This window comes from Eriocheir sinensis, chromosome 60, assembly GCF_024679095.1.
Source record: "Eriocheir sinensis breed Jianghai 21 chromosome 60, ASM2467909v1, whole genome shotgun sequence".
Taxonomy (NCBI): domain Eukaryota; kingdom Metazoa; phylum Arthropoda; class Malacostraca; order Decapoda; family Varunidae; genus Eriocheir; species Eriocheir sinensis.
Genome location: NC_066568.1, coordinates 6,924,211 through 6,946,710, shown reverse-complemented (window position 1 = coordinate 6,946,710; position 22,500 = coordinate 6,924,211). Strand labels below are relative to the sequence as shown.

Here is a 22,500-nt window from a genome sequence, read left to right as displayed (position 1 = left end):
CCAAGTGTATCATTAAAGGTGTAAGTGCTTGCCTGTGAAGTGTTGTGTAAAGTAACTCTTCGCCTCTGTGTCTATATGAGTACAGGTGTGTGTGTGTGTGTGTGTGTGTGTGTAGGTGTCAAGTAGGCAGGTGAGCATATTCAAGTGTGTGCTTTCAAGTGTTTTTTTATTATGTTTGCTATGTTTGTTTTTTTTACTTGTTCTTTTTTTCGTTTTTATTGCTTGCATGGATGTTTGACTTTTCTTGTTTTTTCTATTTATTTGTTTGCTCTTTTTTTTCGTTATTTCTGTTTGCATATTGTTTTATTGGCTCTGTTTCTGACTCTCTCTCTCTCTCTCTCTCTCTCTCTCTCTCTCTCTCTCTCTCTCTCTCTCTCTCTCTCTCTCTCTCTCTCTCTCTCTCTCTCTCTCTCTCTCTCTCTCTCTCTCTCTCTCTCTCTCTCTCTCTCCTCTCTCTCTCTCTTTTCTCTCTCTCTCTCTCTCTCTCTCTCTCTCTCTCTCCCTCCTCTCACTCACTCACCTTCGTAGCTCCATCCAGTGCATACAAATGGAAGCGACGATGATGATGAAGAAGAAGGTGAAGATGCAACAGATGACGAGCCACACTGTCACGTCCAGTCTTATCCCTTCCTCTGTGATCTTCTCCGCCAGGGTCAGAGCGTGGGGCGTGGTGGTGTTGAGGACTGGGGCGGCGGTGGTGATGTTCTCGGCCATGGTGGTGGTGGTGGTGTTTTAGATCATGACTATTTGGTTTTTGGATTGGTTTGTTTTTCCTTCTTTTTCCTATTCCTGTTTCTCGCTACCTCTGTGGATGGAGAAAAAATAGATTATGGCTTATTTTCGTTTTTTTTCTTGTATTATGGCGTATGTTATATTTGCATTTATTTATTTCTCTTTTCTTTTTTTTAGTTTTTCTGTTGTTTCGTTTTTTTCTTTTTTTTCTCATCCCTGTCTTTCTCTGCGTCTGTGAGTCGAGAAATGGATGATATGACTTGTTTTGCTTTTAACTTATATCCTAGTGTTTGTATATAGTAATTTTTTTTATCGAAAGAGACAGTTCAAAGGCAAAAGGGTAAGGGGAAAGGACCATCATTGTTTCCTTTTTATTTGCCCTTGAGCTGTTTCCTTTGCTGTAAAAAAAAAAAAATTGAAGAAAATATGCTCAAAAGTCACAAATCACACACCGAGGACAAATGAAAGTATTGAAAGCATGGTCAGTTTTTTTTATAGCTAAAGAAACAGCTCAAGGGCAGCAAAAAAAGGTTAAAAAAAAGCCCGCTAATCGTTGTTTGTTGGAGAAATTTCGATACGCCCTTCTCGAAAGCGTGCACGTTGTAGGAAAGAGGAAGCGCAGACGAAGAAAGGTTATTCCAGAGTTTGCCCGCGACAGCGATCAAACAATACTGTTGATTTGTCCTCGCGTGTGGGAATTGGAAAGCATGAAGCAGAACGTCGTGTGCAGCGGGCCGCGGGAGAGTCAGTGGCATACGGTTACCAAACTCAGGGGACCAGCTAGCATGAAAATAGCGGTGAAATGGAGAAAGGGAAAAAGCATTGCGGCGGAATTGGAGTGGGAGAAAAGAATCAGTTTAAGAATAGGGAAGCTGATGAAACGAAAAGCCATTGATTCATATTTTTATACGTTTCGGAAGCCAAGCACACATATTTGACAAGGCGCTCGTAGGAGTTTTGGGCATTTCCAGTAGTAGTTGCATGAACCTTCTATTAGTTTAACCCTTCTTATGTACCATGAATGTGAAAATATCAATCATAAGAGCCTGAATTATCTCTTTTTCATCCTTTGGAAGTATTTGATGTGAAAAGTGGAAGCGTTTGACAATACTGAGCTTTGACCCGACTCTGTCTAAGCGAACTGTGTGTGAGGAAACCTTCCCCCATGAGATGCATACACATACAAGGGCGGTCAAGGCACCTGTATATAGTGAACATCTGGGAAGGGGAAAAGAATTGCAGATGGGATTCAAAACTCCCCTCAAGGAAGCAGATTTAGCAAGAGATGAGACATAAAGTTTCCAGTTGATATTATTTTTAAGGACTGACCGATAGTGTTTAGTGCAGAAGGTGACAGCTGAGTGTTATCGAAAAATAAGGGATAGGTGTCTGAAAGGTTGTGTCGAGTTGTCAGGGGGATAAATTGAATTTTTGAGGCACTAAAGAACACCAAGTTCCTTCTACCCATACAATTATGACAGCAAGGTCAGAGGTTAAGCGGTCAATCGGATGAAGCCTAGAGTTGTGATGTTTCTTGTTGGGCTGATGTCTAGAAGTAAAGTAGCCATCGGCCTAGGAATGGATAGCACAGTTTAAGTTTGGAAATCGTTAATGAACAATAGGAAAAGTGGGAGACAAAAAAGAGCTATGCAGAAAAGCGCTATTCATAAGCTCAGGAGTAGAACAGTAGCCGTCCACCACAGCAACAAAAAAATGGGCTGAAAGGGATCTGAAGATGGAAGTGCAGTGAGAGGGATAGAATCTGTAGGAGGGAAGTGTAGAAAGCAAACATTAATGCAAACTACGTCAAAACCTCCCAAGATGTCTAAGGTAAGAGGAAAAGCTTACTCGAAACGCCTAAGAGAGGAAGACCATGTGCAGATAGAGACTGATAAAGACTGATAAATAGGCAGATAGAGAGATTGATAAATAGTACGACAGACGGCTAGATAGAAACGTATGTAGATTATGCAAATATAGGAAGACAGAAAGATAAGTAGATAAATAGTAGATAAACAGAAAAAAAACATGCATATATACTTCCAAACGAGTCATTGCAGATAGATTAGTAGGGTGATGAACAGGTAGATAGATAGATAAATAGACAGCTCGATAGAAACTTAGATAGAGGTGTAGATAGAAGCATGCATAAGAAGACAGAAAGGTAGATAGACAAAATAACACCGTAATAGATAAATAAACAATTAAAACTCCAAAAAAATATCAAGTGAAACCCAAGACAAACTTCACCAAGATAGATAAAGATAGATAAACAATACATATGGCATAAAGACAAATAGATAAATAAGGAGTAGAGGACAAACCTGCTTATAGAACTTCAAAAAAACATGATAAATAAACAAATATCAAACGAAATAAAAGACAAACTTCCACAACAACAAGACAGTCCCCCCCCCACCCCAACCCCCACCCTTCAATCAGCGTCTTCATCGTTCTCCCTCTCCTAAGAAATTCGCTTATCCGCCGAAGAGGGAACAAAAGGTACAAGAAGCAGGATCTCATTGGCCTCAGGTGTAGGTGGCCGGGCAGGTAAGTTAATAATTTGATCCCCCGCCTCACCTTTGTTGTACAGGTGTGAGATTACTCGTGTGGGAGAAAGAGGGGAGAGAGGGGAGAAGGCCAGAGGTGCAGGTGGTGGTGGGAGAGAAGTGAATGATGAAAGGAAGGAAGAATGTGCCGTGGGTCGAGAGATATTATTAGTTGACTGTGTACGTCTATGTGTCTAGGTGTGTGATTCACTCATGGTCTGATCACGTTCTGGACTCGTGACCACCAGCCAGTACCCTCCAGGTGAGCGTTTTGGAACTCGTTATCGATCTTTGGGTACTTCTGGGCCCTCGCACACCACACACACCATCACCCTTGATGAACGGGAGATAACATCTACTCCCTGTAAGGAGGAACCCTTTTGGCCAGACCAAGCCGCGAACCTAAGCTTGTAGGAATTGCCATTAGAGAGAGAGAGAGTGTGTGTGTGTGTGTGTGTGTGTGTGTGTGTGTGTGTGTGTGTGTGTGTGTGTGTGTGTGTGTGTAAATAATAAAGGTAATTAAAGCTTATTTTATGATCAAACTGTAAATGAATAACAAAAATGGCAATGATATAATAATAATAATAATAATAATAATAATAATAATAATAATAATAATAATAATAATAATAATAATAATAATAATAATAATAATAATAATAATAACAATAATAATAATAATAATAATAATAATAATAATAATAATAATAATAATAATAATAATAATAATAATAATATATGAATAGATCATTATCATTATGACCATCATTATTGCATGAACAACAATAATGGTAATAGTAATAATGATAAAATCATTTGCAGTTATAGTTACAGTATTAGCCGTATCATCATCATCACCATTTGTATTATTTCTATTATTATTAATATTATTACAATTATATTATTATTATTATTATTATTATTATTATTATTATTATTATTATTGTTATTATTATCAGCATCGGCAGCAGTTTTAGTAGTAGCAGTAGTAGTAGTAGTAGTAGCAGTAGTAGTAGTAGTAGTAGTAGTAGCAGTAGTAGTAGTAAGACTATATTACTAGTAGTAGTAGCAGTAGATGTAGCGGTAGTGGTAACATTAGTAGATGTAGTAGTAATAGTAGTGGCAGTAGTGGTGGTAGTAGTAGTACTAGTGGTAGTAGTAACAAAGTGAATTATCAGTGGTAGTAGTGGGAAAACTCTAAGGTATACGCCTACCATGTTTCAGTTACCCGCACACCGCGTTCACATCACGGCAAAATATTGAAGAAAACCGTCACTAATGCGGTGAAATGAACGCAAATAATGAAAGAAGATAAAATAATACATAAAAGAAATCAGCAAACAAGTCCCTGGTAATGTTTCTTGTAAGACTAATTCAAAAGCCTGGAATTGTCTGAAATATTCTTGTTCTCCCTTACTTTCTGTTTTCTCCCTTTTTTCTTTGTCGTCGTGAGTTAGCTTTATTTTTCCTCCTGCCGCTCATTACCTGCTTCTCTGTCCTCTTTGCCATTTTTCACGAGTGTTAATAAAGGGCGCGAGGTCTCCATTCTTTTGTTCTTATCCTTTTTCATTTTTCTTTTCTCTCTCGTTCTCGCTGAAGTGTGAGGCAATGTCTGTTCCGCGACGCCCGTTCTCGTAATTTCTCTCATTTTTATTTTTCGACGTATTTTCATCGCTCAAGAGGAGGTAATATCACGCTCCTATTGTCCCTAGAAAGTGTGTAGCATTGTACTTTAACTTTGATATAAGATGAATGCAAAAGAAGGTGATGTGCCAATGTTCTCCTTCGCTCTGTTTCTTTTCTTCCACAACTGTTTTGAATTACAGGCTGCTACGCTTTTTATCATTTTTAATATGGTAGTGTTATTTATTAGTACTTATTGAAAGCATTTGTTAGTATTTGTATTCATTTCTGCTTGTATGAGTTTCTTTGCTTTTAGAACTGCTTTAAATTGTATATTACTACGTTTTTATTATCATTATTAATGTATTAGTATTATTTGTTGGTATATTATTTGCGGTATTTATTAGTATTTTTATTGATATTAGTATAGTATTTATTTAGTTCGGCTTTTCATGTTACCAGAAGAAAATTTCAAAAGCTATACATCGGTTATTTGCCGCTGATTCTCTCCTTTATTTGTTTTGTTATGTTCATTTCCTGCTAAGTTGATAACATTAGGGTATTTTTTTGTCCTTGATATGTATTTTGACTTTTTATTATGAATTTAGTATTTTGACCTGAAATCCTAAAATCTAATATATTTCTCTTTTCTGATATTCATACCCGCGATATTCTTCTTACTTTTCCTCATAACTTGTCCCATATCGTAGGTAACAGCTGAGGGGCAGGAGCGGCGCATCTCTCACCGCACACCGTGGAGGGACAACAGTGATCCTTAGTGGTCCTATAATGAAGCCAAATTGACGAGTCCATTGTGGCGTAGGCTCCCGCGGGTCCTTTCCTCACCTCTGCTCCGCCACACAGTCTCAACACCTGTCTCTTCCTCTCGTATGTAAGCTATAGGTAACATATGAGAGGAAAAAATAGGTGTTGGGACTGTGTGGCAGAGCAGAGGGGAGAAATGGACCCGCGGGAGCCAACGACAAAACGGACTCGCCAATCTGGTTTCATTATAGTGTGCCGGAATCCTAAGTGAGTGGCGCGTGAACTCGATATTCTCAGGCGCTTCCACCTCTCATAACAACTTTTTTTCCAAAGGCCGAAAAGGAGGTTATTCGGGTTCGTTTTTTTTTCACATTCATGTTACAGAAACTTTGTCAAACTATCACCAGGGTTATAAAACTACCTCCAGGAAATGCCCACAGCTCCCACGAAAGCCTTGTCAAATGGCTGTGTTTGGGCGCTGTAATGTTTAAGCATAGTTCCGTAGACTTAGTAAGACGAGAATTTACAAGAAAAAAAAATAACGAAAAGCACCCAAGAACTATGGATACTGAATTACCTACATCCGTAACGAAAAACACGTGTGTCAAAAATATATTGTGAAATTAGGATAGCTAGGGAGGCAAAGAATTATTCCACGGGATTCTTTGAGATCTATTAGACGAAATATAGTGAGAAAATAGGAGAGTGAAAACCAAACACAGGCGAGTTTATTGACAGTAGAGAAGGAACAAATAGATTAATGAACAACTAATTCCTTATATTCTTTATGCAGGAAAATTTAGCGACCATATACAGAAGAGGATCAAGTCTTCAAGAGTCGAAGCTAATAAGTTGTGGGATGTAATCATTACGCACTCGGTAGGTATTCCAGGAAGATACTGATAAATTAAAGAAAATATATCGCCAGGTCCCGAAGAGATATTTCCCCGGTTCTTTCTGCCCGAGTGTCGTCTTGCAAATATTCTTTTTTTACAGCAAAGGAAGCAGCTCAAGGGCAAAAAAAGGAAACAATAATGAAAAAAAAGCCTGGTACTCACTGCTCCTATAAAAAAGCGTTCAGAGGAGTGGCCGAAAGAGAGGTCAATTTCGGGAGGAGAGGTGTCCTGATAACCTCCTTGTGTTCTTGTGTTCCTATTATTTTTTTTTTCTTGTTCAGCCAGTAGACCATTCGTGTTTCCTATCAGCAAATAAAAAGAATAGGGAAAAACTGTATACTCCTGCTCTTTGGTGCCTGTTCCCCTGTTTTGCCTTTCTCATGTGAGTTTTGCTCCGGATTAGACTCACATTTCTATTTTCTTGTTCTGTGCGCGGTCCACTTTTATTTCAACGTCCGATCAAAAATGGTTATGAAAACGAAATATTTCCCTGTTCCCTGATGCTCATTCATCCTTTATTCGTAATGTATTTTTCTCTGAAATATATAGTATTTCATATTTATCACCGTTGACATGCTCCCATTTTTTGTACCTCGGCTAAACAAAATATTGGAACATGTATTCAAAAAAGGAAAGCATTTTTTCACGTATTCATTTTTGCTCTCTGACGCTCATACTATCTATCATGGTTTAATCATCGTTATCATTTTATCGCGTTCGTTATTGTTTTGGGCAACTAGATAATTTTCGTTTCGATATCAGCGAAAGAGATCATATATTTCCCTCCCCGATGCTCCTCCTCCCTCAACCTCCTTTCATCTTCCCTCCCCTCCCCATCCCCTACCTTCCCTTTACCTCCTCTCTCCTCAGGTCTCTTTTCTTTAACTGTCTTCTTTCTTTGTCTTCCCTTACCTTTCCCACACTACCTCCATACCTTCTCCCTCTCTAGCCGTCTGTCCCTCCACTTTTCCTTCCTCCTTCCTTCCTCTCTTCCTCCCTTCCATTCCCTCCACTCACTATCCTCTATTCCACTTTCTTTCCTTCCTTTTTATCTTCTTCATGTGTTCCAGAAGAAGGCAACACCACGCCCTTCTGTTTTATTACTCTGTGAATGGCTGTTGTTAATTTTTATTTTGATATCAGGATGAAGTAAAAGAGTATAACAAAATCTAACGTGTGATAAGTATTTAACCTTTTTTATTTAACTTTGACTTTTCGCTTTTTATTTTTTAGTATGTGTGTGTGTGTGTGTGTGTGTGTGTGTGTGTGTAGATAGATAGATAGATAGACAGTTTATTTTGTTAGCCTTGTGTTGTTGTTGTTCTTCTAGCATGAGTACTTTTTTGGCATACATTTTACACTTCATCCCCAGCGACTCTGACGAAGATGACGCCCACTAGAGGAGCGCCGACACGTCCTTCTCTAGGCTTCGTTACAACACTTTATACTAACATATTTCCACCCTCGGGAAAAGCAATGCATTCAGTTTATTTTTCCCATCAACACGTTACTGTTGAATAAGAGTGACCGATATAATAGTGACGGTTTCCTGTTGTCACTCGGTAAAAGAACGAGGTTGGTGACTTCTGGTGTGGATCTTGTTAGCAGACTCGCCGGGACAAACTCTATTTTTACAGCTTTGTTTAATTTATTTTGTATTCGCTTGTGGTTCATTTATCACCTGTTTCTCTTAGGAATAATATTTAGATAGTATTGCATTTCGTGATTCAATTTTCATCTTCTCATTCAAGATTCAATGCTCAACTTCTCATTTAAGATTCAATGTTCATCCTCTTTTAAGGATAATATTTAGATAGTATTGCATTTGAAGATTCGATGTTCATCTTCTCATTCAAGATTCAATGTTCATTTTCTGTTAAGGATAATATTTAGATTGTATTGCATTTGAAGATTCGATGTTCATCTTCTCATTCAAGATTCAATGTTCATCCTCTTTTAAGGATAATATTTAGATAGTATTGCATTTGAAGATTCGATGTTCATCTTCTCATTCAAGATTCAATGTTCATCTTCTGTTAAGGATAATATATAGATTGTATTGCATTTGAAGATTCGATGTTCATCTTCTCATTCAAGATTCAGTGTTCATCTTCTGTTAAGGATAATATATAGATTGTATTGCATTTGAAGATTCGATGTTCATCTTCTCATTCAAGATTCAGTGTTCATCTTCTGTTAAGGATAATATATAGATTGTATTGCATTTGAAGATTCGATGTTCATCTTCTCATTCAAGATTCAATGTTCATCTTCTGTTAAGGATAATATATAGATTGTATTGCATTTGAAGATTCGATGTTCATCTTCTCATTCAAGATTCAATGTTCATCTTCTGTTAAGGATAATATATAGATTGTATTGCATTTGAAGATTCGATGTTCGCCTTCCCTCTTTCAATTTTATTTCGTTTTGTATTTTTTTTTAATATCACAAGGTTTTTTTTCTATCGTTCATTTATTATTTAGATATATTTTGAAATTAAAAAAACATATTCCAGTATGCAATTATCATCTTCCCGCTTTTTTCTTATCGTTGTACAGTTTTTTTAAGAGTAGGTACGCGCGGTCATGCATTTTAAGTTTTAAGGATCACAGGAAAAAATGGGAAAGCCGTGACGTTTCAAAATGTAACGTGTAATATTTTTTTTGTTTCTTTCCAGGTGAGTGACGCCAATCGCCTCATTCGTTAAGGACAGGTGAGTGTTGCTTTACCTCTCTTAGCGGGTCAAAAAGTGTCACCTTCATGATTCACAGCATGGGTTCACAAAGGGCAGGTCTTGCCTTACTAATCTGTTGTCCTTCTACACTAAAGTGATCGAGGCGGTTGACAGAGATGAAAACTATGACATATTATATTTAGATTTCAGTAAAGCGTTCGACAAAGTTCCTCATCACCGGCTATTACTAAAATTACAGGCTCACGGTGTAGGTGGGAAAGTTTTGAGCTGGATCAGGGCGTGGCTTAGTGGTAGGAAGCAGAGAGTGCAAATCAATGGTAAAAAATCTGAACAGGGCAGTGTTACGAGTGGAGTCCCACAAGGGTCGGTGCTGGGTCCTCTGCTTTTTATTTTTTACATCAATGACTAGGACACAGGTATTAGTAGTGATGTCAGTAAGTTCGCAGATGATACCAAGATCGGTAGAGTAATCCAATCAGGCAGGGACGCTAGCGTTCTCCAGGATGAGCTTGACAGACTATATGATTGGGCGAGGAAGCGGCAGATGGAATTCAATGTCGGGAAGTGTAGCATTCTGAGTGTAGGTAGGAATAATCCCTCACACAATTACTCCTTAAATGACACTCCTCTAAGCAGGTCTGGGCGTGAGAGAGACTTAGGAGTACTAGTGAGCGCTGACCTCCGTCCTAGGGCTCAATGCATTCAGGCTAAAAATCGGGCAAACAGAGTACTTGGTTCCATCTCAAGGAGCGTAAGCAATAGGAGCGCTGAAGTCATCCTCAAACTTTACTAAGCACTAGTTAGGCCTCATCTCGATTATGCAGTTCAGTTCTGGTCACTGTACTATAGAATGGACATCAAGATGTTAGAATCTGTACAGAGGAGGATGACAGAGGTGGGGTTGAGTGTACAGGAGCTGCCTTGTATAGGCCAACCGGCCTCTTGCAGACTCCTTACGTTTTTATGTTCTTATGTTTTATGAATGACAAAGTAGAAGCACCAGACTTTCTACTCAAGCTCATCCTTATACTGTCCGACTTCTTATAGCAAGAGTTTAACCAGTACCTTCATTCCTTCTTTCCCTTCACTTCACTGGTAAACTCTATAGCAGCCTCCTTTCGTTAGTTTTTCTTTCCTTTCTCTTCAACTTATTCAAAAGGGAGTATCAATACGCCTCTCCAACCTTATTAATGACTTTTTTAAGGCGTCTTTTGCTACACTTGTTCTATGGAAGAAGCGTGTTGCGAGTTTTATTCCATTTTGTTTTGCCCGTGATGTTAGTCCTCCTTTGCCATAAAAATCAAGAGAAAGAATGAAAGCTGAGTCCAGTATATTGCGTTTGTTTTAGCGTCCAGGGCTCCCCAACCTCCTCAGTTCATCGACCCCTTCATGTAGCTTGATTGTTCATTGACCCGCAAGCATTTAGTGAATTAGTATCATATAACAGATGCTATTGACTATATGAACAGTGAATGATACGAACCCTAATATTGATGAAGATGATGTTAAAAATAAGAATAAGAATAAGAATGAGAAAGAGAAAAATAATAAGAATGTTGATAATACAATACTACACATACATAGACTCTGGGTTGTATTAAAAAAACATTTCGCCGCCCAAGAACACATATTTGACAAGGCTTTCGTAGGAGTTGTGGGCATTTCCAGGGGTAGTTTTATGACCCTGGTGGTAGTGTGAGTCTTCTTCTGTACCATAAAACTGAAGAAACACATATTTGACAAGGCTTTCGTAGGAGTTGTGGGAATTTCCAGGAGTAGTTTTATGACCCCGGTGGTAGTGTGAGTTTTCTTCTGTACCATGAACCTGAAGAAACACCCATTAGAACCCGACTGACCCCCTCTTTGACCTTTAGAAATAATTGATGTGAGAATCGAAAGTGTCTCATAATGCGACTCATATTCACCCCGGGACGGAGTAGATGCTAGATACAGAGAGGGTGGGAGGAGGGAACAAGGGGTCAAGTAGACACAGGGGAGGGGAGGGAAGAAGGATATAAGACCCCAGGTACAGGTTAGGCACACAGGGTGGTAAGGAACAAGGGACTACATACAGACACAGGGGAGGCGGGGGGTAATGAGTATACAAGGGGACAGGTGCAAATGAGAGACGGAGGAGGGGAAGGGAGGGTACTAGGGGCCAGGTACAGGGTAAGGACACAGGGTGGTAAGGAACAAGGGACTACATACAGACACAGGGGAGGCGGGGGGTAATGAGTATACAAGGGGACAGGTGCAAATGAGAGGCAGAGGAGGGAAAGAGGGGATACTAGGGGCCAGGTACAGGTGAGATACAAAGGCGGGCTGGAGGGGGCGTACAAAGGGCTATATACAAGTGTTCATGAAGGGGGCGAGACGCGATTGAAAAATTAGGATATAATTCTGCTGCAGTAAAGCTCGTGTAGATTACGCTATAAAAACTAATAATGCAGAAATCAGTAAGTCTAATTTGCCATTCATCACGATATTATTTTCCTGAGAGGGATTTATTTTTTTCTTAACCATGTCAGCTTTGGACGTGGTAAGAGGATTGGTACCCCTTGACCTTCACTATTTTGAGAAGATTAACCTCGCTTGACCTTTACCCTTTTGACCTACCTACCATTTCTCGACCCCTGGGATAGCGCCGTCGACCCCAGGGCTACATATTTATCCCGATGCGGATCCATGTTAAAATAGGTTCATGTTACTCCACCGGCTTGGATCCGGTTTAATTTCTTAGCTGTTGAGATAAAACAAGAAGGGATGTGAGCTAATCAGTATAAGCGCCATGTGTTGTTGACCGTCTTCTGTCGCATCATCGTATTACGGGCTGGAATGCGATTTACCGGGTGACTGGCACTGCATAATGAACTGAGTGGCGAGTATTTGGGCCGCTTCTCTTCAGGCTTTTCATACTAGAGTGGGACAACACAGGAATCCAAATAAGCTTAGATTCGTAAACGACCAGCTGATTTAAGCGAATGTGGAGAACTTTTTTTTTACGACAAAGGAGACAGCTCAAGGGCACAAGAAAAGGAAACAATAATAAAAAAAAAGCCCGCTACTCGCTGCTCCTAAAGAACAAACTTACAAACTAAGAGCGAGGAACTCCACATGGCGAGTAACAACGAGTCTGAAGATGAGCATGGAGAAAAGAAAGGTAGTGTTTAGTAACCCCATGGCAAGATAACTAATAATGATCGCTAACGGAATGCTTGAGAGGGCAAAGGCATACAGTTACCTAGGACAAACAATTTCTGCAAACCCGGACCACTTGAAAAATCATGAAGAGAATGAAAACAGGATGGAGCGCCTTTTGTAAATATGATAACACCGGGAATAAGAACTGCCACTCTCCTTGAAGAGAAAGATATGCAATCAGCGTATCCTGCCAGCCTTAACTTATGGCTCAAAAACTTTGCGCCAAACAAAACAATTAAAAAAAGTTGAAAAGCGCATGAAAAGAAACGAAGAGAAGAGAGATGAGTGTGGCGTGGAGAGACGGGCAGCGAGCATCATGGTTTAAAGAGAGAGATAAGACCCAAAGGTGGAAAATATTATAATGACGATTAGTAAGATGATATGGACGTGAGTATAGAACTGATAACAGATGAACAGTTCAAGGCAACCCAAATATTGTAAAATTGACAATAGGAAGGGAACCAGGCGGAGAGACTATTATAAGCAGAGCAGGTATCGTAGCAGGATGGAGGACACTTTAATTAGACAGGGGTGGAGGACGTATGGAAAGACCTGAAATGAATGATGATGATGATAATAATAATAATGATAATACCACCACCACCACCACCACACCGACTTCCCTCATCCCCCTACCTTCTTTTCCTCACGTATTTTCACCCCAGATGGGAGGGGACGGGTGGGAATGAGACTTTTACTTCGCAGACCTAAGCTACGGACACTGAATATTAATTTCTGGGTAAAAATTTAATGCTTTTCCACGTGGCGATGCATAGATGACCTCTCTTTTGGCTACTCTTTACTTTTATCTTATATAGGAGCGGCGAGTAGCGGGCTTTTCTTTTGCACTCTTTTATTGCCCTTGAGCCTTGTCCTCTGATGTAAAAAAAAATTGTTATTATCACCGGAAAAAGGGTACGGAAGGGTCACTGCAGCGCTGGAGTTATTTTCCTTACGGGCGATAGGTTACTGTTATGGGTTCGATAGATTTTTTTTCAACAAGGGAGGCAACTCAAGGGCAAGAAACGAAAATAGGAACGAAAGGGTCCGCTAAACGATACCCCAACGAAAGAAAGCAGAACGAGAAGCCAGAAGAGAGGTCAGCATCGGGTGGGTTACATTTATGAGGTAAGATATATAAGATAGTTCGTCTCTAATAGGAGTGAAAGGAAGTTACGTCATCATCTGAGGCCGTGACGTCATCCATGGCCGTGACGTCATAGAGATAAGTAGATTGTAGAAGAAAAGTCATGCGCGGGGAGATTTGTTACTTGTTTTATAAAGGTCAAAGTGTTAGTTTATAAAGGTTAAAGCGTTACCACTGAGTTAGTTAATGAAGGTTGATTAAGGTGTTTGTCTATAAATAGATTCAAGAGCTTAAGATTTACGCTGCAGTGTTTGTTCTTCGTCTAAAAAAAACCCCATAATATTATACCCGAAAACGAATATTCTTTCACTCTTTTTATCAAACTTCTGCTACAAACGTTTTTCAAGGCCGGAGAGGAGCCATATACGTCATGTTGTCACGGGTGCTTTTCCTGTTCACAGTTCGAAATTCTTACAAAACTACCGCGAGGCTCAGGAAAACACCGACAGCCTCCACGAAAGCCTTTTGAAACGTCGAAGTCTGATCATATGGAAGAAGAAGGGATGAGAGAAGGAGAAAGGGAAGGTGGAAGCGATGAGAGAGATAGAGAAAGGGAAGGTGGAAGAGATGAGAGAGATAGAGAAAGGGAAGATGGAGCGATGAGAGAGAAAGAGAAGGTGGAAGAGATGAGAGAGATAGAGAAAGGGAAGCTGGAAGAGATGAGAGAGACAGAGAAAGGGAAGATGGAGCGATGAGAGAGAAAGAGAAGGTGGAAGAGATGAGAGAGATAGAGAAAGGGAAGATGGAGAGATGAGAGAGAAAGAGAAGGTGGAAGAGATGAGAGAGATAAAGAAAGGGAAGCTGGAAAAGATGAGAGATAGAGAAAGGGAAGATGGAGCGATGAGAGAGAAAGAGAAGGTGGAAGAGATGAGAGAGATAGAGAAAAGGAAGCTGGAAGAGATGAGAGAAGTGAAAAGAAACAGGACGAGAGAATATAGAAGATGACAGAAATTGAAAGACAAAGAGGTAAGGTAATGAATATCTTAAAATACACTTCACTTACAACAAGCATAAAGAAAATGAAGGTGAAAATGATGAGAGAGAGGATAACATGGACCTGTCTCTGAACTACACCGCTTAAGTCTGCTCCATAACTGCTCTTCGTCCTAACTGCCTGTCTTAAGGGAATATGAGAAAATAACGGAAAAGGAGGTAGGGGGATGAGGGAAATCGGTGTGGTGGTGGTGGTGGTGGTATGATGCTGGTGTAGAGGTGGTGTAGAGGCAGGTAATGAGGGATATTTCACCTTAGCTTAAGAAGTAATGTGAAGACTAACTATTATTATTATTATTACTATTATTATTATTATTATTACTATTATTATTAGAGGCGAGACAGGTAGCGAGGGAGGAGTTTGGACGCAATGAGTCACCTGTCCTTTTCCTTTCAAACACCTGAGACGAAGAGAAAGAGAATGGGAAAGTGATGAAGGAAGGAGAAAGGGATGAGAGAAGGACAAAGGGAAGGTGGAAGCGATAAGAGAGAAAGAGAAAGGGAAGGTGGAAGAGATAAAAGAGAAAGAGAGAGGGAAGGTGAAAGTGATGAGAGTGTTATGGTGGTGTAGGGGTGATGGTGGTGGTGTTATGGTGGTGTAGGGGTGATAGTGGCGGTATCATAACCCATCCCCTGCGATTGGCACGGATTCGGCTTTCACTGATAGCTTGGTAACTATACACCATGTCTTTCTCTGCCTCTGTGGTGGATAGTGCAGTGTTTCCCATGTGGTATTGGTGCGCTGGATATCCCCTCCCAAGGTGCATGACTTTACATTTCTCTTCACTGAATTGTTGCAGCCACTTTTTGTTCCATTTCTGTAGCTTGGTGATGTCTGACTGTAGGAAATCCTTAATCAAAGGGATAACTAATCACTCCGCTGTCCACACTTAACAACAATTTTTCTACGTTAAATTCCTTCCAGCACTTTCGTAAATATCTGTTTTCCTGTGATAACAACAATTTCCACTAACTAACAATATCCACATAAAAGAAGAGATAGATAGGCTTAAAGACAGATATAAATCATCTCCCTCTTTCGGACACCTCTTTGGATTCTTTGTAGGAGCAGCGAGTAGCGGGCTTTTTTTTATTATTGTTCCCTTTTGTTGTGCCCTTGAGCTGTCTCCTTTGTTGTAAAAAAAAATATTGTTCCTGTAAACTAATAGTCTGTTCCTACTACTGTACCACACGGCCGAGGTCTGGCAGGTAAGCCCCCTCCAATATAATCAAGTACTGCCTCCGCCGCCAATATGACATAGCGGGGAGAGGATCAAGTCACATATCATCCTCCGAAGCTGACCTCTCTAAACACCCATCTCTGTTTTCTTTATTAGAGCAGTGGCTAGCGGGGTTTTCTTCTTTTGCTTATATATCTTTGCCCTTGAACTGATTCCTTTACTGTAACAAAAAAATGACGGAGTGACGGTCTGACGCGGCTGGCCAAGAGAGACATAGATAGATAGATGGATGGATAGATAGATAGATAGATAGATAGATAGATTGATAGCCTGTTGGTGGATTAGTTGGTTTTGTTGGGTTTTATATATCATTTTTCACGACTGACTTTGTAATATGTCGTCTTAACTTTGTGAAAATCCAACACTTTTAACTAACTCCATCCCCCAAAGTGGAATTAAAAAGCCAAACCAGCCACGCAAATACTAATACCACGTTTGAACAGTATGATGTTTTTTCCCTCTCTTCCTCCTATTCATCCTTCTTTTGTTTCCTTATTTCCTGTTTCCTCTTTCCTGGCATCTACTTAACCTTCACATCACTTATGATTCTCCTTATGGCATAACACGTATATACCTTTACATATATTTACTCAACTTACTTTCATTTATATCATACTTCTTTTGTTTTCTGTTTTTTCTGTTTCCTCTTTCCTGGCATCTATACAACCTTCACGTCACTTATGATTTCCCTTATGGCATATCGAGTATATACCTTTACATATATTTACTTCACTTACTTTCATTTATATCATACTTCTTTTGTTTTCTGTTTTTTCTGTTTCCTCTTTCCTGGCGTCTATATAACCTTCACGTCACTTATGATTTCCCTTATGGCATATCACGTATTTACCTTCACGTATACTTACTTATTTCATTTATTCATCCTTCTTTTGTTTCCTTATTTTCCTGTTTCCTCTTTCCTGGCGTCTATATAACCTTGATGTTACTTATGATTCTCCTTCCGTACTAATACCGTACTTACTTACTTAACTTACTTCTATTTATGCGTCTTGATCTTCTTTGTTTGTTGTGTTTGTTGTGTAATTCAAGATATTTAATACCCTACTCGATTCTCTGTCTCGGCTCTTATCATCTTCTATATTCTCATGTCCTCTTTCTCCTCTCTCTCATCGTTTTCGCCTTCATTTTCTTTATGCTTGTTGTCAGTGTAGTGTATTTTAAGATGTTTGTTACCTTACCCCTTTGTCCTTCTATTTCCGTCATCTTTTATATTCTCTCGTCCTCTTTCTTTTCATTTATCTCATCTCTTCCGCCTTCCCTTTTTCTTTCTCTCTCATCTCTTCCGCCTTCCTTTTCTCTCTCTTTACTTTCACCTTCCTTTTCTCTTTCTCATCTCTTTTCCCTTCCCTTTTTCTCTCATGTCTTTCATCTTCCCTTTCTCCGTCTCTCTCATTTCTTCCACCTTCCCTTTCTCTCTCATCCCTTCACCTTCCCATTCTCTTTCTCATCTCGTCCACCTTCCCTTTTTCTTTCTCTCTTATCGCTTCGACCTTCCCTTTATCCTTCTCTCATCCCATTCTCCTTCCCTCATCACACTTTCCCATTCTCTTTCTCTTCGACTCGGGTGTTTGAGGGGAAAAGAACAGGTGGCGTATAGCGTCCAAACTCCTCCATCTCTACTTGTTCCGTCTCAAATAATGATAATAATAGTTAGTCTTACCGTTACTTCTTGAGCTAAGGTAAAATTCTCCCTCATTACCTGCCTCTACACCTGTTTAAATAGTGCCCAGCGATCAATGAATAAGATCTCAGTGCGGAGATTCAAGGTAGCGTGGCCGAGTGGTCTAAGGCGCTGGATTTAGGCTCCAGTCTCTTCGGAGGCGTGGGTTCGAATCCCACCGCTGCCACTAAGTATTTTTTGTTTTTTTACTTCAATTTTTGGCTGTTATTCGAGTGGACGGGTGTGTTGTAGGCAGTAAAGTGTTGTTATATTTAGGCGTGAATGGAATATAAGGGAAAGAGGAGCGGAAACTGAGGCGTGTGGGTTTAATTGTTTTTGTGGTAGATTATTCTGTTAATTCTTTTCTTTTCGCTTCGTTCGCCAGGAGTTAAGAGGTTTTGTTGTTTTCTTTTGTTTTGTTGTCTTGTTTTGTTGAGGAAAGTGTCATAGATTATCGATTCAAAGTTAGAAATTGAGGTTTTATTATATTTTTTTTCTCCTTATTTTTCTCTTTCTATCTTTTTGTTTGTCTATTTATCTATCTATCTATCAATCAATCTATCTATCTATCTATCTACTTATCTGTCTATCTATCTATCCATCTATCTGTCTCTATGTGTATCTGTTTACCTATGTATCTATCTATATCTATCTATCCACTTAACTGTCTATTTATATATCTATCTATTTATGTACCCTTCTACCTATCTATCTATCTATCTATATCTATCTATGCACTTGTCTATCTATCTATCTTTATATCTATCTATCTATCTATCCATCTATCTGTCTATTTATCTATCCATCTATCTGTCTGTCTATCTACCCTCCTATTGAGTGTCACCACGACCCCGTGATAGTGGCAGTGAAGTGTGAGGCGCCGCTTGTATTGGAAAAAGTGTGAAGGTGGTGGAGGAGGTGGTGGTGATGGTGGTGGTGGTGATGGTGGTCGGGGTGGTCGGGGTGGTGGTGGTGGTGATGACGACGACTAGGAGGAAAATGAGGAGGAGGAGGAGGAGAAGGAAAAGGAAGAGGAGGAAAAGAAGTAGGAGGAAGAGGAGGAGGAGGAGGAGGAGGAGGAGGAGGAAAAAGGAGCAAGAAGAAGAAGAAGAAGAAGAGGAAAAACAACAACAACAACAACAACAACAAGAAAGAAGAGGAAAAGGAGGCAAAAAACATTTAAACATGGAAGACCAGGCAACAGAAAGCATATTAACCTGTAACGAGGGTGGCTGCTTAAGTGTGATTCAACTGATCAGATCCCGGAACACAGCATTGACCAACGGAGGAGATTAATTAAACCATTTGCTCTTTATGCGTGCGAGGCCGCTCACTTCACTCCTGACGTAAGAGGTCGACGGTCAATGCGATTCTTGTGACTTGATTAGTTTTGCAAGAAGGTTGTGTCAGTGGCGGATGATTTAGATAAAAATAAAACTCCGGCGACAATAATGGTGATGTAAAAGACTTAAAGAACTGCCGACCAATTAGTGTATTCCAGGTAACCTACAAACTCTTCATTAAGATTGTAACAAAAATAATACATGCCACAGTCGCAAACCAGTCAAAACAACAAAGAGGAGGAAGAGGAGAAAAGGAAAAAAAGAAAAGGAAGAAGGAGGAGGAGAGGAGGAGAAAGAGGAGGAGGAGGAGGAGGAGGAGGAGGGCAGGGAGGAGGAGGAGGAGGAGGAGGAGGAAAGATGGAAACATGGAAATGCAGGCATCAGAAAGCCTATTGGCTCATTACGAGGTTACCCGCTTTGGTGATTTAATCTGCTGGACAGCCACTTGGGGTTTGAGGAGCAGATGAAAGCACCTCGATATTCAGTTTACTCCCGACGCAATGAAATGACGGTCGATTCGATATCTGAAGGAGTTGATGGTATTCGCATTTACTACTTCTGAGGGAAGATTGTTCCAGTGGCGGATGACTCGGTATGAAAAGAAACTCCTTCCAATGTCTGTGTTACATCGACTCGACTGAATGGGTAAACCGTCATTTCTAGTTCTTGAGTTGGGTTGCAGTTCAAAGAATTTGGAGTAAATGACTTTATTGAACTTTTTTCAGGTACTTAATCCGGTAGCAGCGACGGGCCAAATTTGTGGCTTTACCGTGTACCAGCTATGGGCCAAATTTTTACCATGATATAAACCCCCAAAATGGATGAAGCGTAAACTGATCACAAATGCATTGGTACTATATATTATGAAATGGTTTGCGTGAGTGATGATTTTTTCTCATTAATTCGCTTAGAGGGGCCTTTAAGATACATGATCCCCGCAGCTACCGGGTTAAAGACTTGAATCATATCCCCTCGTAGGCGTCTTTTCTCCAATGTAAAGAGATTGAGTCGCTTGAGTCGTTCTTCGTAAGGTTGCGTCGGCAGTGATGGCATCCTTTTCGCACTCTCGAGTAATTCCATGTCTTTCTTGTAATTAGGAGGCCAAAACGGTTTATAGAAATGACATTGAATTAATCGAGAGAGTACAGCAACGCTCTACGAAAACGATGCCATTATGAGGACACAACCATACGAAGGAGGAAGGGGAGGAAGAGGAGGAGGAGGAGGAGGAAAAAGGAGAAGATGAAGTAGGTAAAGTAGATAAATACAAAAGAGGAAAAAAAACAAGAACCAAAACAAAAAGAAAAAAGAAAAAAGTTAAGAAAAATAAATAGAGAGGGTTCTACTGTTGTTGTTGTTGCTGTGGTTGTTGTTCTCTGTTGTTGTTGTCCTTTCTTCATTAGTATCATTATTACAGTTCACACTCCAGGTAGAAGCCCCCCCCCCCAAACACCCCCACACCCACACACAACACAACAACCTCACTTTCTCATTTCATTTCTCTCTTTTCACTCCGCTAATACTCTCATCCTTTTCAATCGTCTCCACCAATAAGAACCATCGTACCCCCGTCCTGCTCTGTGATTGGTCAGTGCGCGGTTTACGTCACATCCCACCGGCCAATCAGAGCCTCTTCCCCGCAATAGACGACAGGAACTATGGATGCCAGAACTGTCTCGTTGCCGGTCAGTTTTCAGTGAAGCGAACATGTGGCTTATGAGTTTGAGACGTGTGTGTGTGTGTGTGTGTGTGTGTGTGTGAAGTGTAGGAGTATGAAGGAAAGGAAAAGTAATAATGATGATAATAGAAATGATCATAAAAGTAATGATAAAAAGATAATGATGAAATGATGATAACAAGCTTTGGGTGTTCAACAACTTTACACACACACACACACACACACACACACACACACACACACACACATCTCGACCGCGTTTTATCAAATTAACCTAAGAAGGAGGAGGAGGAGGAGGAGGAGGAGGAGGAGGGGAGGTTGAGGAGGAAGATTTGACTACCTCCATAATCTCTCGTCATCTCACTTCTCCCGCCCACACCTAATCAATGACACACCCACGCACACCCACACACCCACACACCTAATCTCCCCCTCCCCCCAAACCCCCACCCCCGCACACACACACGCACACACACACACACACCTTCGCCTGTCCTCGTCTTATGTTTTTAATGTCAATATTGGATGTGGAGACGCGGACGAAGGAAGTCTGGTGGGGAAGGGAAGATGGCGGCCTACACACACACACACACACACACACACACACACACACACACACACACACACACACACACACACACACACACACACACACACAGCTCCCTCGTTGCACTCCACATCACCTTCAATTTCCTTCCCCTCAGCGTCACCTAATAATCCATGCCCAGGTAAATTACTCACGAGGATGGAGAGGAACAGGTAAGGGTAGACGGACAGGTAGATGAGGCGATGGAAGTAGATGCGAGTGAAAGGGAAAGTGAAATGGAAGATGAAGGTATTTAAAAAGAAGATGAATAACGTGAAAATGATTAGGAAAGGGAAAATGAATACGAGGATAAACAGGGAGATGGAGAGAAAAGTGAAAATGAATATAGAAAGAAGGAGACTGACGTGAAATTGAATAAGGAAATGAAGGGGAATGAGATGATAAGTACGTAGAAGTATAGAAAGATAAAGATGAATAGCTAAGAGAATTTTGGTGTGTGTGTGTGTGTGTGTGTGTGTGTGTGTGTGTGTGTGTGTGTGTGTGTGTGTGTGTGTGTGTGTGTGTGTGTGTGTGTGTGTGTGTGTGTGTGTGTGTGTGTGTGTGTGTGTGTGTGTGTGTGTGTGTGTGTGTGTGTGTGTGTGTGTGTGTGTGTGTGTGTGTGTGTGTGTGTGTGTGTGTGTGTGTGTGTGTGTGTGTGTGTGTGTGTGTGTCAGCGCATAACTAGCACAGGTGAGCAAGTGTGGAGTGGGTGGGTGGGTGGGTGGAGAAGGAGGAGGAGGAGGAGGAGAAGTAGGAGGAGGAGGTGAGGTGGAGGATGGAGGGAGAGGTATGAGTCACAAATGGCTTGCGACTTTTTTTTCGTAGTGACATCAACAAGTAAAACTACTACTGCAGAGGAGGAGGACTAAGATGATTCAAGGGGTTAAGTAACATGCCATACGAGGAAAGACTCAAACAGTTAAACTTGCATTCTCTTGAAAGGCGAAGGGTGCGTGGAGACATGATCGAGGTTTATAAATGGATGATGGGCTTAAATAAGGGGGATATTCATAAGGTTTTGTTGGTAAGAGAACCGGGTAAGACACGTAGTAATGAGTTTAAACTGAATAAATTCAGATTCAACAGGGAAATAGGCAAAAATTGGTTTACTAACAGAGTGGTGGATGAGTGGAATAGGCTTAGCAGTCATATGGTGAGTGCCAATACAATTGTCACACTCAAAAATAGATTAGATAAATTCATGGACAGCGATATTAGGTGGGGTTAGGTACACGGGAGATAAGGTTCAAAGGAGCTGCCTTGTACAGACCTACCGGCCTCTTGCAGACTCCTACGTTCTTATGTACTACTACTACTACCACTACCACTACCATTACTACTACTACTACTGCTGCAAATATGACTAA

At 40.5% G+C, this 22,500-nt stretch overlaps 1 protein-coding gene and 1 non-coding gene across 4 annotated transcripts in view; one reads left to right on the top strand and one right to left on the bottom strand.

The window, feature by feature from the left end:
* The window catches only part of LOC126985842 (uncharacterized), a 34,591-nt gene that overhangs the window by 10,204 nt on the left and 1,887 nt on the right, over nt 1-22,500 (bottom strand). For all 3 annotated transcript variants that reach the window (XM_050841297.1, XM_050841298.1, XM_050841296.1), the window contains exon 2: nt 521-805. In XM_050841297.1, the coding sequence (XP_050697254.1) occupies nt 521-714 (194 nt within the window). In that variant the 5' untranslated portion in view covers nt 715-805. The remainder of the gene's footprint in view (nt 1-520; nt 806-22,500) is intronic.
* Nucleotides 17,632-17,713, top strand: Trnal-uag (transfer RNA leucine (anticodon UAG)). Its single transcript has one exon. It is a non-coding gene; the product is annotated as a tRNA-Leu (tRNA).